Source organism: Phacochoerus africanus, chromosome 13, assembly GCF_016906955.1.
Source record: "Phacochoerus africanus isolate WHEZ1 chromosome 13, ROS_Pafr_v1, whole genome shotgun sequence".
NCBI classification, from domain to species: Eukaryota; Metazoa; Chordata; class Mammalia; order Artiodactyla; family Suidae; genus Phacochoerus; species Phacochoerus africanus.
This window is the reverse complement of record NC_062556.1, coordinates 51,341,290-51,358,070: the sequence shown is the minus strand read 5'-3', so window position 1 is coordinate 51,358,070 and position 16,781 is coordinate 51,341,290. Positions and strand designations below refer to the sequence as shown.

The window sequence follows — 16,781 nt, the reverse complement described above, 5'->3', positions numbered from 1 at the left end:
GAAGACAGAAATCCGGAGGGAAGTGAACCTTGGAGGGAGAACCAGTAGAAAGGAGAGTTTCCCCTTTTATTCTTTTTGCAGCTTTGCTCTGAGGCAGAATCAAAGCTGTGGAGAGGCACCATGGCCTGAGCTACTAAAACCCCCATAGAACCCTTGCTATTTTGAGCCAGTGGAAGCATGGGACAGAGCCTAGGCAGGCCAGAAAGTAAGGGAACAGCACCACCCCTGCAACCACGCGTGTGTAGGACTGAGCCAAAACAGGTAAGTAAGGTCTAGGCAATACGCTTAGATCTGAACCACTGCACACAGAATGTGAGGAATACTTACATTCTAAAGCTGAGTTGGCTATCTCTAAAATAAATTAGGTACATTTTCCCGAGGACCATAGCAAAACACTCAGAAGATCTAAGATAAAATCCCAAATTAGCAGAAATACAAAATGTTAGAAAATTGCAATCATTCTCCAGGGAAAAGTCAATCAAAAGATGCCAATTACAGGATGATTCAGATTACAGTTACCATAAAAAGATTTTTTTTTTTTTTTAGGGCTGCACCCACGGCAACATTTGGAGGTTCCCAGGCTAGGGGTCAAATCAGAGTTACAACTGCCGGCTTATGCCACAGCCACAACAACGCAGGATACAAATCGCGTCTGTGACCTACACCACAGCTCATGGCAATGCCAGATCCTTAACCCACTAAGCAAGGCCAGGGATCAAATCTGTGTCCTCATGGATACTAGTTGGGTTCGTTACTGCTGAGCCACGATGGGAACTCCACCATACAAAGATTTTAAAGCAGCTATTAAAGCAATGTTCTGGAGAGTAAAGCAATATTACCTTGAAATCAATGAAATGACAGGGAATCTCAGCAGGCAAATAAAAAACAGCAACAAAAAAGAACCCCAAAAAATTTAAACTGGAAAAGTAAAATACATGAAAAAAAAATTTCACTGGATGGGCTCCATAACACAATGAAGATAACAGAGGAAAGAGAGAGTAAATTTAAACTGATAGAATTTATTCATTCTAAATAACAGGAAAAAAAAGTATTGAAAAATAAATAACCTGAAGTTCTCTTGTGACACAGCAGGTTAAGGACCTGGCATCTCACTGCAGCGGCTGGAGTTGATGCTGCGGTACAAGATTGATCCCTGGACTGGGAATTTCTACATGCCTTGGGCATGGCCAAAAAAAAGAGAAAGAAAGAAAAGAAGCTAAGAAACAAAGAGAGACACAGAGACTTGAAACCTTTAAAAGGTTTTGAACTTCCCATACTGGTTCAGCAGTAAAGAACCCAACCAGTATCCATGAGGACTCGGGTTCAATCCCTGGCCTCTCTCAGTGGGTTAAGGAACCTGCATTGCCGTGAGCTTTGGAATAGGTCGCAGACGTGGCCTGGATCCCAAGTTGCTGTGGATGTGGTGTAGGCTGACAGATGTACCTTGGATTAGACCCCTGGTCTGGGAATTTCCATACACCAAGGGTATGGCCAGAAAAACAAACAAACCTTTAAAAGGTCTAGAAAACAGGTAATTTGAGACTCAAAGGAAACAGGAGATTACAGCAGGGGAAAAAATTGAAGAAATAATGTCCAAGACTCTTCAAAGAAGTGAAAGTAAATTTACAAATTCAACTTCAGTGAGGTTAAAAGAGAACAAATTAACAAATTCGAAGAAACTACACCTAGACACATCTTAATAAAACTTCTAAAAATCAATGATAAGAAAATTTATTGGAAGCAGCCTGAAAAAAATGTTACAGCAGGTCCCCAGTGGCCTACTAGTTAAGGATTCAGTGCTATCACTGATTTGGGTTCAATCTCTGGCCCAGGAACCTCTGCATGCCTCAGGCACAACCAAAAAAAAAAAAAAAATTACATACAGAGAAACAATAATTCAACTAACTACAGGTTTCTCATCAGAAACCACAGTCCTCATAAGAAAATGAAGCAAAATCTTAAAGCGCTAAAAGAAAAATACTCAGCCAAGAATTCTACACCTAAAAATATATCTATATACTTCAGGAATGAAGGTAAAATGAATGTATTTAAAATAAAAAAATAAAATAAAATGAAAGAAAGATAAGAGAATCACTTAGATCTGATCTGTACTCTAAGAAATGATAAAGGAAGTTCTTTAGACTGAAAAAAATTGATAACAAACTTTTTCCTTCAGGGAATGGTCATTGTCTACGTATATATAAAAGATTCTGGGGGAAAAAATGTAATTGTAATGTATACATGTAAGGATAACCTGACCCCCTTGCTGTACAGTGGGAAAAAAAAAAAAAAAAAGATTCTTTTTTCCTCTTTAGTTTTTTAAAAATATGTGTTACTATTTAAAATAAAACCCCCCCACTGGGATTTTCAGTGAATGCAATAGTAGTACATAGACAATTACAGCATCAGGGCTGGACAGGGGTAGGGAGTACGGAGATCTATACCATCACAAAGTTCACATTTTACATGAAGTGATATGACATTAATGTTAACTACATACATATAAAACTCTTCACTGCTTATTATAATCTTAAAACAAGCACAAAAATAGTAATAATAACAATATTGTAAAAGTGAATAGCTAAAAAAGGCAATACGAATTTTGAAAAGGACGCTAAGAAATTTTTTTGATCAAAAGAGCCAAAAGAGCAGCAGAAAAGGCTGAAGAGGAACAACAACAGCAAAAACAGAGAAAAGAGTTCCTGTTGTGGCTCAGCAAGTTATAAACCTGGCAAGTATCCGTAAGGATGCAGGTTCGATCCCTGGCTTCGCTCAGTGGGTTGGGCATCCGGCATTGCCGTGAGCTGTGGTGTATGTAGGTCACAGACATGTCTGGCTAGGATCCCATGTTACTGTGGCTGTGGTGCAGGCTGGCAGCTGTAACTCTGATTTGGTTCCTAGACTGGGAACTTCCACATCCAGAGGGTGCGGCCCTAAAAAGGAAAAAAAATTGTAATAATAAGCCAATCATATCAATAATTACATCAAATACAAACACTCCAGTTAAAAGGCAAAGGCTGTCACAGTAAATAAAAAAGCAAGACCTGAAGTTCCCACTGTGCACAGTGGATTAATGATCCAGCTTGTCTCTCTGGCGGCACGGGTTCAACCCCAGCCTGGTGCAGGGGGTTAAGGATCTGGCATTGCAGCAGCTGTGGCATAGGTCATAGCTGTGGCTCAGACTGAATCCCTGGAACGGGAACTTCCATATGCCTTGGATGTGGCCAAATAAGGGGGGGGGGGGAAGCAAGACTTTTTCTCATTTTGCCACCAAGAGAAGACACACATTAAGGACTGAGACAGATTAAAAGTAAAATGAAAAAGACAGGCCATGCAAAAAATTAGGAGGCTGGAATGGCTGTATTAATATCAAATAAAACAGACTTGAAGACAGAGCATTGCCAGAGACAAAGAGGGGCATTTTGTAATAACAGAGCCTCAAAACAAAGGAAGTGAAATTGAGATAATTAAGGGGAGATAGACTGCACAATCACAGCAGATTTTAACACCCCCCTGTTCAGCAACTAACAAAATAACACAAAAACAAAATCAGCTAAGACACATCAGATAAGAATAATACTATGAACCAACCTGATCTGACGTAACACTATATCCAACAATTGAAGAATATACATTCTTTTCAAGTGCACATATCCTGGGCCACAAAACAAAGTAATGAGATACTGCTTGTGTTCTCTTACCACAAAAGAATTAAACTAGAAATTTTTAAAAAGAAAGAAATCCCAAATAAATGGAAATCCCAAATAAATCAAACTTAAATGGATTCAAGAAATGATCCCATGTAGCAAAGTGATGAAGGGAAGTCTCAGTATGACAGCTGCGCATAAGGCCTGGAGAACAAATAGTACAGATATAAACAGGAGGATGGAAAGCTCTGGGAAGAATGCCTTCAGAGAACAAAATAAAGGAACTAATAATTACTCACATTTGACCATGCAAAAATCATAGCTGAAAAGCAAATACTAAAAAATGACCAGAGGATCTGCAAAGAATGAACAACAGATACACAGAAAAATAGAGAGACAAAAATCAAGCCAACTCCATGAAAGAATTTAAAAGCTATACAAAATATACCACCTGACTTAGTAGTGAACAATACTTTCATAGTCATAAAATGTAAATACTAATTACTGATTTAACCAAACATTAGGAACTTTTCATACACAGAATCCTCACAGTACTTCTATGAGGGAAGTACATACAGCATCCTTACTTTATAGGTGACGAGGCCAGGGCATAGGAGAGCTTAAGTAAGCAGCCCAAGGTTACAGAGCTTGTAAGTGAGGTGCTAAGATTTGAACCTAAGAGGCGAGACTATAGAGATCATGATCTGGGAAGGGAAAGAGGCAATTAAGAAAGCAGAGCAAAAGAACAAATCAATAACCTAAATATACATATACATTAAAATACAGGGTTAAATAAACAAAGCAACTAAAAAAATTAAAGACTTTTCTTTTGAGGAGAAATCTTGCAGAACAAAGGGTGGAAAGGAGACTGCTATTTCTCCTTTTGGTGCTCTAACTTTTGAACCAGTATATCTATATTATTTTAATTTTAAAAAACAACCACAGGTCAAAGAAAACTCACCTACAAGCTGAATCCAGCCCACTAGGAAAGATTGACAAGTCTGGGGTTTGGACAATTGGCTGGCTGGGTTTGCTTACCAGCTAGTGACTACCAGGTTCATCCTATACCAGGTCGGGCACCAACGTGAATAAAAGGAATAAAAGGAAGGTAACTATAATGAAAGTTTTAGGATCTTTGACGTCTTTTAACTCAGCTATGTTTACAGTAATAGAATCAAATCTGCCCTCCAAGTTTTGCTGCATAACTTGAGCAGATCCCCCCTCAAGCAGTCTTCTGCAAAATGAGAAGGCTGAAGAAAACGAAAACGATCACTAACCACTTCCACATATCAGGAAACTATTTTCCCTCTTTCCATAAGTAAGCCAAGTAACCTAATCATGGTTAATTATCTTGCACATGCAGGTCACCACTCAGATGAGGAATTATGTAAAATTACCAGAATTCGTCTAAACCGATTTCTCAGCACTATCCCAAAGTCAAGTACATACCCTAATGGCCATCAAGACTATCAACACTGCGGGCAAGGCAATATATTGTTATTTTTATCTAAGAGAACTCTGAAAAACTGTTCACTTTATAAATATATCAGTAACCTCACATATACACTTGAAATCATTCAGAAAAGGCATTCATTTATTTCAAAAAGTATTTACAATGCATTATAAAATGGGCCAAGAAATACGCTATATACTAGCATAAACAAGACAGACCTAAGCCCTACTTCCAACTGAGTTTACAAAACACACACTATAAAAAAATAGGACTACGACAGGGATATGTGCGCAGTGTTCAAAGAGCACAGAGAACTTGGTAGCAAAGGGCAGGAAGTGGAGGTGGGGAGGCAGAGGGTGAGGGCAGGTGTTCTGGAGAAAAGAATACTGAGAGAGATCTAAATAAAGAGTAGAAAGTCATCCTGGAGGAAGGAAAAAGAAAAGAGAAAAGGAGAACAGTACGTTCAGAAGGCAAGGGAAAGAGCATGGTCTGGACGGACGGTGGCTGGAGAGGCATGGGGCCAGAGAACAAAAGTTTCATAGATCAGGATACGCTGGGTGCATGTGCATCGCAATGACAAATTAAGCAGCGTGAGGTAGGCAGAGGAGTGCTAATCCTTCCCCTTTGGAGGAAATTGCACAAAAAGTCATGCTGGTATAAATGAAAGCTCTACCCGAAAGAGAGAGAACAAATGTTCTCTGAAAGCTAGTGGATTTCTTCAGTCTCATATCCTACATAACCTTAGGCTACAGGTCCTAAGAGTCTCAACATTAGTAAAGAGGTAAAACCATCCAGCTTATTTCCTTATTTTCAAAGCCTCTTCCAAACAGCACAATTTCTTTATATAATGTAGTGGGTAATTCTGGAGAAACGTCATAGACAAACTAAACCACAGCACAGTCCTAAACTTTTAATATATTCAATTGTTGACGTTCAAACAAATCTTAAAAGTAAGCAAGTCAAAACCTTGAAATAATCTAATAGTAAATCTCAGACTACTGCAGCGTTTCCCAACTTGCATTTGGCATGTCTTTAACAATAATTTTACCCACACCTTAATTCCAACCAAGTGATCAAGCTTTTGGAAGAAACCATAACATGGCATGAAAACATAGAGGATGATTTATAATTACGTGGTAGATAGCCTAGCCTTAATTACAATGATTTTTGAGTAAATTTCCATTTAATAAAAGTCAGCAGAAAATATGGCATAGTTATTTAAACTATAACATAGATATAATCAGACAATGTTTTAGCATGTAGGTAACATTAAGGTAAGAATAAAAAGAAAATTGTCTCTAAGTAGTCAATATAAAACAGATGAGGAAGGAAATCCCATGGTGGTTCAGCAGGTTATGAACCCGACTAGTATCCACAAGGATGCAGGTTCGATCCCTGGCCTCGTTCAGGAGGTTAAGGATCTGATCTGGCGTTGCCATGAGCTGTGGTGTAGGTCGTAGATGAAGCTCGGATCCTGCATTGTGTGGCTATGGCATAGACCAGCAGCTGCAGCTCCCTAGCCTGGGAACTTCCATGTGCTGCGGGTGTGGCCCTAAAAAGCAAAAAAAAAAAAAAATATATATATATATATATATATATATCAATATCAAAGCAGTACCCACAACTCCACAGTCAAAGGTACTAAGCAGGGCCACTGCACATGGCTTCATGGTTCCTTACTGAACAACTCTATGGGGGGGTACCCCCTTCACAGTACTCCCCAGCTCCACTTCCTGCTTCACTTGTTTCCACTGCGCTCATGGAAACCACGTGGATTCCCAGGACTTGACTTGTTTGGTTCCTACCTCCTTCCTTCCCCCTGAGTGTAAGAGCTTCATGGGGACAGATCTGTTTTGTTTACAGCTAGATCTTTCAGTATCTCGTGTATGATAGGATATATGATAGGAATGAGTGAATGAATGGTGCTAGCTCAAGACCAATTCCACAGAATCAAAACCTTGCTTATGTTATTTTATTCGAATTCTTTTTTTTTTTTTTTTAATTTTGTGGCCGCACCTGTGGTATATGGAAGTTCCTGGGCCAGGGATTGAATCTGAGCCACAGCCTGTGCTCTGCTATGGCAACACCGGATCCTTTAACCCACTGCTTTGGGCTGGGGATTGAGCCCACACCTCTGCAGCAACCCAGGCCGCTGCAGCACTCCAGTGGGATTCTTAACCCATCTCGCCGGGTTGGGAACTCCTAATTCTTAGTTTTATGTTTGTTTTTTCTTGGGCTGTTTCAGGTTGTGTGTGTATGTGTGTGTGTGTGTGTGTGTGTGTGCGTTTTGCATTACCTTCCAGCTTAACATATGTTGTTAATGTCTGTGCCTCTCCCCCCCCCCATCAGTTATTTGTCTTCATGTCCATGCATGCCTCTCCCTCAGTGGGAGATGGAGTTTATTTCCTCCACTTTTGAATCTGGCTGGATATATGACTGCTTCAACCAAAAGAATACAGCAGAAATAACATTCTAGACTTCTGTAAGCCCAAGCCTTAAGAGAAATGGCAGCTCCCTCTTCCATGATGAAAAAGCCCAAGGTCACATTGAGAGGGCACATGAAGAGGACATAAGAGAACTGAAATGATAGCAGTCAGCAGTCATAACTGAGCTCCCATTCAATAGACATCATTAGAGTTCCCTGAAAGCTCAGCAGGTTAAAGATCTGGTGTTGTCACTGCTGTTGCTCTGGTTATAGCTGTGGCGTGGGTTTGTTCCCTGGCCCAGGAACTTCTGCATGCCATCAGTGCAGGAAAAAAAAAAAAAAGAAAGAAAAAAAGAAAAGAATTTTAAAAAATAGTCATCATCATAGGTGCTAGCCAACAGAAATTAGTCACCTGGGATGTTCCAACCCAGTCAAGCCCCAGAACACCAACTAACATCACACAGAGCAGAAGAACCACTCTGCTGAACAAAGAGCCAAACCAAGGAATCTTGAAACATAATAAAATGCTTGTGTTTAGAGCAGTTTGTTTCAAAGCAATATAAAATTAAAACACCAAGATTTGAATACCAGAGCTGCACATGTGGATCATGCCTGTTATTTAACTTTTTTATGTCTCATTTTTTTCATCTGCAAAATGAGGATCATGACATTATTTCACCAAAGTGTTCTAAGGGATGAATGTGCTCATATGTGTAAAACACTGAGCAGAGTTCTTAGTATATTCCTGACACAATGCAAAAAGACATTATCGTTCTATTATTGCTCTTTTAGTATCGATAAATTACTTATTCCACCATCCTTATTTATTTTCTTTAAAACATCTACTACTATCTGAAATTATGCTTATTTATCTGCCTCCCCTCCACCAAAGTATGAGCCATAAGACAAGAACTGTCTTGTTCACTAGCACCTAAAATAGAATTTGGCAGATACACTTCATAAATTAATACATATTGAATAAATGAATAAGTTATGACCTTGATTTCATAGTTAATCAATAATATCTAAAAACTGCTCCCATATGCTAAGTATAAATCTGACAAGAGGTATGCAAAATATACATTATGCATATAAACTATCTATAATGTGGTATTTTCAGAACATAATTCCAATGCATGTACTTGTTACTGCACAAACACTATATATTAGATCATGGATTGTTCAAATATGCCTAAGTGATGGCTAGCATCTGATTGAGTGTTGTTCAGGTATTCGAAAGCAGTTTACTCACTTGTATAATCTTTTTTAAGTGAGCCGTACTCAAACTAACACACATTTTCAGTTACTACTACTACATGCATAGAAACAGCCGGAGAAACTTTTCCTGTCAATTTCTCCTATTACAGCTGTCAGCATTTGCCTTATATATTGAGGTATTCCTATGCTGGGAGCATATACATTTACGATTGTTTTATCTTCTTCTTGAATTGATCCTTTGATCATTATGCAGTGTCCTTCTTTGTCTTTCGTAACATCTTTACTTCAAAGTCTGTTTTGTCTGACATGCGTATTGCTACTCCAGGAATAGCTTTTTCCATTCCCTTACTTTCAGTCGGTATGTACCTCCAGATCTGAAGTGGGTCTCTTGCAGAGAGCATATATATGGGCCTTGTTTTTGTATCCATACAGCCAGTCTATGTCTTTCGGTTGGAGCATAAAATCCATTTATATTTAAGGTAATTACTGATATGTATGATCTTATTGCCATTTTCTTAATTGTTTTTAGATTTGTTTTTGCAGGTCTTTTTTCTTCCTTTCCTCTTTTTTTTCTCCTGTGATTTGAGGATTATCTTTAGCGTTGTGTTTAGATTGCTTTTTCTTATTTGTGTGCAGATCTATTGCAGTTTTTTGGTTTGCACTTCCCATGAGGTTTTGATATAGCAGTCTATATATACACAAGATTGCTTTAAATTGCTGATCCCTTAATTTCAAATGCATTTCCCATATCCTGCATTTGTACTCTCCTCTTCTCACAGCTGCTGGTTTGGATATCTTATTTGTATGTGGATGATTTCCTACTTTTGCTGTATGTTTGCCTCTCCTGGTGAGCTTTCCCATTTATGATTTTGTTTCTTGGTATGGTTTCTTTTTTTTTTTTTTCCACCTAGAAAAGCTCCTTTAGCATTTAAGCTGGTTTGGTGGATCTGAATTCTCTTAGCTTTTGCTTGTCTGTAAAGCTTTGATTTTCTCCATCAAATCTGAATGAGAATCTTGTTGGGTACAGTATTCCTGGTTGTAGGGTTTTTTCTTTTCATCACTTTAAATATATCCTGACACTCCCTTCTGACCTGTAGAGTTTCTGCTGAAAAATCATCCGGTAACGTGATAGGGATCCCATGGTATGTTATTTTTGCTTTCCCTTGTCTCTTTTAATATTTTTTCTTTCTCTTTAATTTTTGTCAGTTTGATTAATATGCAGAGAAACTTTAATGTGAGGTCCATTCAAAAACAAATTGTCCTGGCAACACAAATTAACATAGTACTGGTCCACAAGTTATGGAAACTTGGTTTTAAACACACTTGAGTGTGAATTTCCTCAGAGTTTTTTAAAGTTTAAAATCTATTTTAAAGAGGAAATAAAAATCAGACATTCACAGAACCCTGAAGCACCCCTGAGGAAAAGCACCGATACAGAAGGTAGAAAGACACACAAAAACATAATTCAGTACAAGTTCTCCAACGTAGTGATTCTCAACTTTTCCTCTGCCTTGACGCTGAGACAACGGATGCAAGAAACTTACCCTGCCTCCCTCTTCCGATTATAATTTCATAGGTGTTTTTACATTTAAGGAACAGGATTTTTATAAGCAAACAAACCAGAGGGGTGTGGTACAGAACTTTAGATGAGAAATAAACATCTGTAAAGTCAGGGAAGTAAGAGAGAAGAGATTATAGTTGAAAAAGTAATAAGCATGTTCTGCTGAACTCCAGCAGTTAGTGCACAAAAATTCAAGGGGGGGGATTGCTCAGATGTGGCACTGTATAGGTATGAGAAGGTCCGAACTTGTACGTTAAGAACAGAAATTGATACTTCAAAATCCAATAAGCCCACCTGAATGGCTAAAATTAAAAAGACTGACAACTCCAAAATTTTGGCAAGGAGATAAAGCAGCCAACATTTTCATACATTGTCAGTCTAAGAGTAAAACAGTACACTTGGAAATGGTAAGCAGACTTGGAAAAAAGTCTGGTGGTTTCTTAGAAAATTAAGCATACACCTACCCTATTCCCAGAATTCCATCCAAGAGAAATGAAAACATATGCCCACCCAAAAGATTCATATAAGAATATTCTTAACGGTTTTATCCACAATAGCCAAAAACTGGAAACAACTCAAATACCCATCAACAGAGGAATGGATAAACAATCTAGTATATTCATACAATTTATACAATGAAACACTATTCAATGATAAAAAGAAATGCACTACTGATAAACATAATAACATGGATCAATCTCCTAAACTTCATGTAGAGTGAAAGAAGCTTTGCAAACTATATGCTGTATGATTCTAGAATAGGCAAAGCTAATGTGAAGTAGAAAAAAAAGAATAGCAATCACCTGTAGGATAGCAATCTACAGGGAAAGGTCATGAGGGAACTTTCCAGGATGACAGTAATGTTCTATACCAGTGGTCAGTAAACTTGTTCTGTAAAGGGCAGAAGAGCAAATATTTCAGGCTTTGTAGGCTCTGCCTCAAATACCCAGTTCTGTTAATGTAAAGGAACGGTATGGGTGGGCTATAACAAAACTCGAATTATAAACAGGAGTTAAAATGGGGTTTGCTGATCCCTGCTCTATATTTTAAAAGCAATTTGGGTTACACGGGTGTATGTGATTGTCAAAACTTAACCAACAGGCCATGGAAGACTTGTGCATTCACTATATGTCAAGTTTATCCCAAAGAAAAAGACCCATAAAAAAATACTGAACTTTAGGCTAATGATAAGCATGCAGGTATATTAATATCCACAACCTACTGTGGGTAAGCATCAAAAAATAAGATGGACTGACAGATATCCAATAACACAAATAGAACAAGTTGCTGGTAACCACAGACCCTACAATTGGTATATGGAAGTTAACTGTACAGTTTTTTCAACTTCTGTCTATATTTGAAAATTTTAATATTAAATGAGGGGGGAGGAAGGTGAATTCATAAGAGGCCATTATAAATTTTTAAGCCAAGAAAGGAAAATCAAATGCATATTCTACAAATATAAATACACTGAAGGGTGGCCAGATGAAGGAATAAAGTGGTAAGCAGGCTATTACAATAGTCCATGCCACAGAAACTAGCATCAACATTTGAGGCATAAGTACAAAGTGAGTTCATGTAGAGAAGAAAATTCAGAGAAGTAACTCCCGCACATTAGGAATAAGGAAAGAATTTCAAGGAGAAAGCTCACAGTGTCAACATAGAAGAAATTAAGCAAGAACAGAACCAAAGTATCTACCAGATTAAGCAATGGATAACCCTGATGATGTAAAAGAGGTGTGGTAAGAACGTAAACCAGATAAAGGATAGTGATAAGTTCAAAAGAATCTAGCTGGGACAAGAGAAGAAGGCAGTAATAACTAGAGGACAACCTAAGGTAGAAGACTCTAATACTCCTTTAAAATGGAAAACATGACACTGAGAGGATTCTTATACATAAGCAATAAAGGTCAAGGTTACCACAGCAGGAAGAGGTGAACTAGCTTGTTTGTTTGCTACAATGTTTGCAACTTGCTACAAAAGTGCTGAACCCTTGGTCCAGAGTTTCTTAGCTGTGACCCACTATGTGCCTCCATCTAGATAGCCACCACCCTCACGGAACTTGGTTACAAGGAAAATCAGCTCAAATATGCTGATGTTCATGAGTTTGCAGTGCTGTGAGTAATAACGTCATTTGTTTCTGACCTGGGAGTCTCCTGTTTTTCTGCCAGCAATCATTAAACATTAACAGACCAACTATTAGCTTGTAAATATGGTAAGATCAAATCTTAAAACTTTTCACAGCTCTTGACGTGGACAATAAAAAAAACTAGTTGGATATTCATGTTGCTAAATAAAACAAGAGACAAAAGGTGGTCGCCAGCAAAAACTGAAACGAAAATAATCTTTTATAGTTTACTTACATTACGTACAATAATATTTATCATGTGCCAGTTTCTATATTACATTATATATTACATTATATAATTTTCATAATAATCCTAAAGAGGCTAAGTACTAATACAATGAAACTGAGGTGTCAAGATGCTAGGTAACTAAGCCAAGGGCTCACCAACTGTAAACAGCACAACCTAAATATAAGCCTAGATGACTTTAAAAGATGTGAGGTTTTTAAACTATTAATAGTCAACCTCTTTACCAGTTGATTTATCAAGGGCAACTCTAATTCATCACAGGGTGAATACTTCATTATTTTTATAGAAAACTAACATTTTGGAAATGTTAATATAATCAAAGTTTTCTTTAAAAATCTGTAGTCGAGGTTTCGGAAGAGTTAGGTTAAATCCAAACCTTCGTCTTTATTGCAGACTCTCTCATGGTCTTAACGTGCCAAGGCATGTTTTTATACACTAATACATATTATAAATCTTTTCTAAGACCATCAATTATCATCATTCTGGAATACAGTTTGGGAAACTATTGTTCCAACCAACAGTGCCAATTTAACATGTACACAGAATACCTCTGAAAGCTTAATAATCAGCTTGGCAGCTCAGGTAAAGGAATCCTTTAAAATAGAAAACATCAAAGACAGAATGTGGCATAATCGCTCCAAGCCACATCGACTACTTCACAATTTGGCAAGCCCATTTCCCACCAAATAAAACTGAATCCCCACAACCCAAAGGAACTACATATCATACCTGGCTTTTTCTGAAATTAGAAGGGTAACAATTAAGGCTTTTTGTATTTGTAGCTATATAGTGTTATCACTATTTCACTTAACAAAATCCAGACCCTTTTAACAATGGAGGAGAAGAAGAGATCACAGAAAAGCAGTTTCCACATGAAGCCTGTGAATTGGCTAAGAGTCATAAGTCATTCTGATGATCCTGGGCATCACCATTAACTTATCAATATGGAAAGCTAAATTTTAACTCTATCAATAAGTGAAAAATCAACATCGAATGCCATTTCACCACCAAGCACGTGTTCCAGTCTCCTACTTAGTCAACTCTAAACAGCCAAAAACTGAAATTGTTTATTGCTCAAGTTTATTAATCATTTCAGAGCTTTAAAAAAAAAAAACTGAGCTAAAAGCAGCTGCACAACAGTCATGTTCATCAATATAAGCCCGAGGTGCAAAGTGGTCAACTCAGTTGCCCTTTTTTTCCCTGCTCTGCTCTGAAGGACTGCCTCCACCCATTCAAAGTCTATGTAGGATACAGCTCCGGTAGTTGGGCGTGGGGGTGGGGGGCCTTAATATACCTGGACATCATTGTTGATTAAGCCATTCTCAAGGAAACTAAGAATTAACCTAGACAGATGAAACTTACAATGGAACTACACAGGAACAGGAATTAAAATCCAAACTTAAACTGTGCTAAGATTCTCAAACATTTTGCCTTACAAGGAAAACAAATTGATGTCCTACCTGCTTAAAGCAAGAAGTATCTTTACAAGGACAGATTTTTGCCCTCTGCTCTGAAGGACTGCCTCCACCCATTCAAAGTCTATATAGGAGACATTTCCAGTTTGGGGGTGAGGGAGGAGACAATAAAATATATGGTCCACTTATTTTGAACGGAGTTGTAGAGAAAAAGAAAATATCTTAAAACTGGCACAATTTTCTATATTTGGTATGAGGGATTCTCAAAAACAATAATTAAATCAACTTAACTAATCATAGCTCTATTGAGAGCAAATGACACTATAATAAATTACTTTAAGGCACAGATATATCAGTTAAAAATGTTTTAAGTAGTGATTGTATATGAGAACATGGCTGGTTCTAATAAACAGAACCCCCAAAAAGAAAGAATTTAAATCAGCTAACACCATTAAAGGAAACAAATAGGAACAGGAAAGAAAAGAGAGCAGAGAAAAGAAACACGTCCCACTGGAAACAATATTCAATATTACCTATTGTATTTTATTTTTGCTAACATCTGCAAAAAAAAAAAAAAACACCAAAAGCGAATAGACTAAGAACTTGAAAACTGAAAAATGCCTTTCCAGATTGGCAGCAATATTTTAACCGTTCTGAAAATACTGATAACTTTTCACAGAATTCAGAATATACATCATTTGAAGGTTTGTAAACCAGATGAAATGGAAGCATCACGAGCTTTTATCTTAGGAAAAAATGCTAAATTACATACATTGGGATTTCATCTTTCCGTAGCCTTCATCTTTGTCAAAATGCACTTATTAATAGAAATTCTTAATTCACAAGTAAGTCTCACCCTACACAAATAGATTCAAAACGTGAAATCTGCACCAACCTACCCACATTTGTAAATTTCACAAATAGTTCTATTAACTGCACCATCAGTGCTCCATACCAACGTTTTTCTCCTCTCCCTCAGTAAATAGGTTTAATTAACACCTCAAAGTTTACAGTAATATGCTACCTAGCTGCAAGGAAATCGTCAACTATTGCTGAGTTCATTTTTTAAATAAGGCTTACAGTAAGAATCTCCAATGACACCACCAGAATATTAGAGAAAAAAATAATTAGAAAAACTGACATGGAAAAATATAGAGGGACACTTTTCACTCATTTCGACATACAAAGATTTATATGGTCAAACTGGAAAACCTGATATTTAAGGAAAATAACTTTTCAAACAAGACCAGCATTTTTTTTTCCTAGTAAAATTTCATTGCCTCTCCTGCTAATTAAAAAAAAAAAAAAGTGATAGAGAAAAATAGTCACCCTTAATTCTAATAAAACAGAAAAGGACAAAACCACAACGTTAACTAGAGCTGAGAAACAAGATCAGACCCACGACTATTCTTCACAGTTCGCACAACTTTTAAACCCAAGTTTTCGACCAAATTCACATCCCACCCGACGTAGGGCTTACATCTCCCCCCTCCCCTCCGCCCCCATCTATGACGGCGATCACCTCCCCAGCAGGTATGTGAACTCAACACCATTCCCAGTAGACAATCCACTGGAATATCTCTGAAGTGACTGGGTCAGGGCATAATGAAATGATCGAGAAAGTGGGAAATAAAACAGACCTAAGTTTCAAAGGAAGGGTTGGGGCGCGAGTGAAGGATAGGGAGCTCAAAGGAGACTTGAGTCGAGACAGAAGGGTCTCAAAGGAGCCACAGGCAGGCTCCATCCAGGAGGTGTGAAAGAAGCAGGGTCCTGCCAGAAGAGCCAAACATAAACTAGCGAGCACTTCCCCTTCGGGAATACCTCGAGGAAAGGGACTCTGGGGGCCACGGCGGGGGTGCGGTGCCCGGGGTCCCCGGCGGCGCAGGAGGCCGGGGCTGGGGCCAGGAACTCACCACCTGGTAGCGACCAGTCCCAGGCTGGTGATGATCCATCCTGCCCGGCTCGGGATCCGGCTTCCGAGCGGGCGAGTCCCCTCGGCGCTCAGCACCCTCGGTCACCCGGGTCGACGACGTCGTCGCCGCAGCGACTCTTCCGCCTCTGTTTCTGCCGCCGAGGCCGCCCGGCCCGGCCGCCTCACTTCCCGTCGCTGCCGCAGAAGCCGCGGAAACCTCCGAGTCGGTCGCAGCTCCGGAGAGAAGCTCCGGGGCGCCGCGCGCGCTACTGGGCATGCTCGGGATGGTCGCGCATGCTCGCTGGGGCCTCCGGCGTCCCATCCGCGTCGCGAATGGGGGGATTTGACTAGGTGGGAGGAGAGGGAAAAGTCAGGCAAGTTCGGGGGAGCAATCTAGGCTGTCAGCCTGTCGGGAGTGGGCGGTGGCAAAAGGAGAGGGAAAAAAAAAATCACCGTCCTTGATTGGTCTTCTCTATTGGACGAGTTTCACGCAGGCACAGTCACACCGCACAGACACAGATATCGACAGAAGGGACGCCTTCCTAAAACACCTGAGGACAGGTCACCCTGTTACCCAGCACTTCCTCGTATTACTTACCCAGCCTCGGACATTCCTAAAATGCTTATTCAAAATGATGAGTGAGATAAGGGATATCTTTAAAGTTGTTTTGTTTGTCCCCTTCCTGGTAATAAGAGATTTAAGAATCCAACGGGAACTCTTCAGCCATACACTCCTATTTCTCGCCAAGGAAAGAGGCCTCTAGAGCACTAGGTT

General features: G+C 39.0%; 1 protein-coding gene across 2 annotated transcripts in view; it reads right to left on the bottom strand.

The window, feature by feature from the left end:
- The window catches only part of NDFIP2 (Nedd4 family interacting protein 2), a 64,881-nt gene extending 48,461 nt beyond the window's left edge, over positions 1–16,420 (bottom strand). The window contains exon 1 of one of the 2 annotated variants that reach the window (XM_047755888.1): positions 16,008–16,420. In XM_047755888.1, the coding sequence (XP_047611844.1) occupies positions 16,008–16,328 (321 nt within the window). In that variant the 5' untranslated portion in view covers positions 16,329–16,420. The remainder of the gene's footprint in view (positions 1–16,007) is intronic. The other variant, XM_047755887.1, reaches the window with a different exon arrangement.
- Positions 16,421–16,781: the final 361 nt, after the last annotated feature.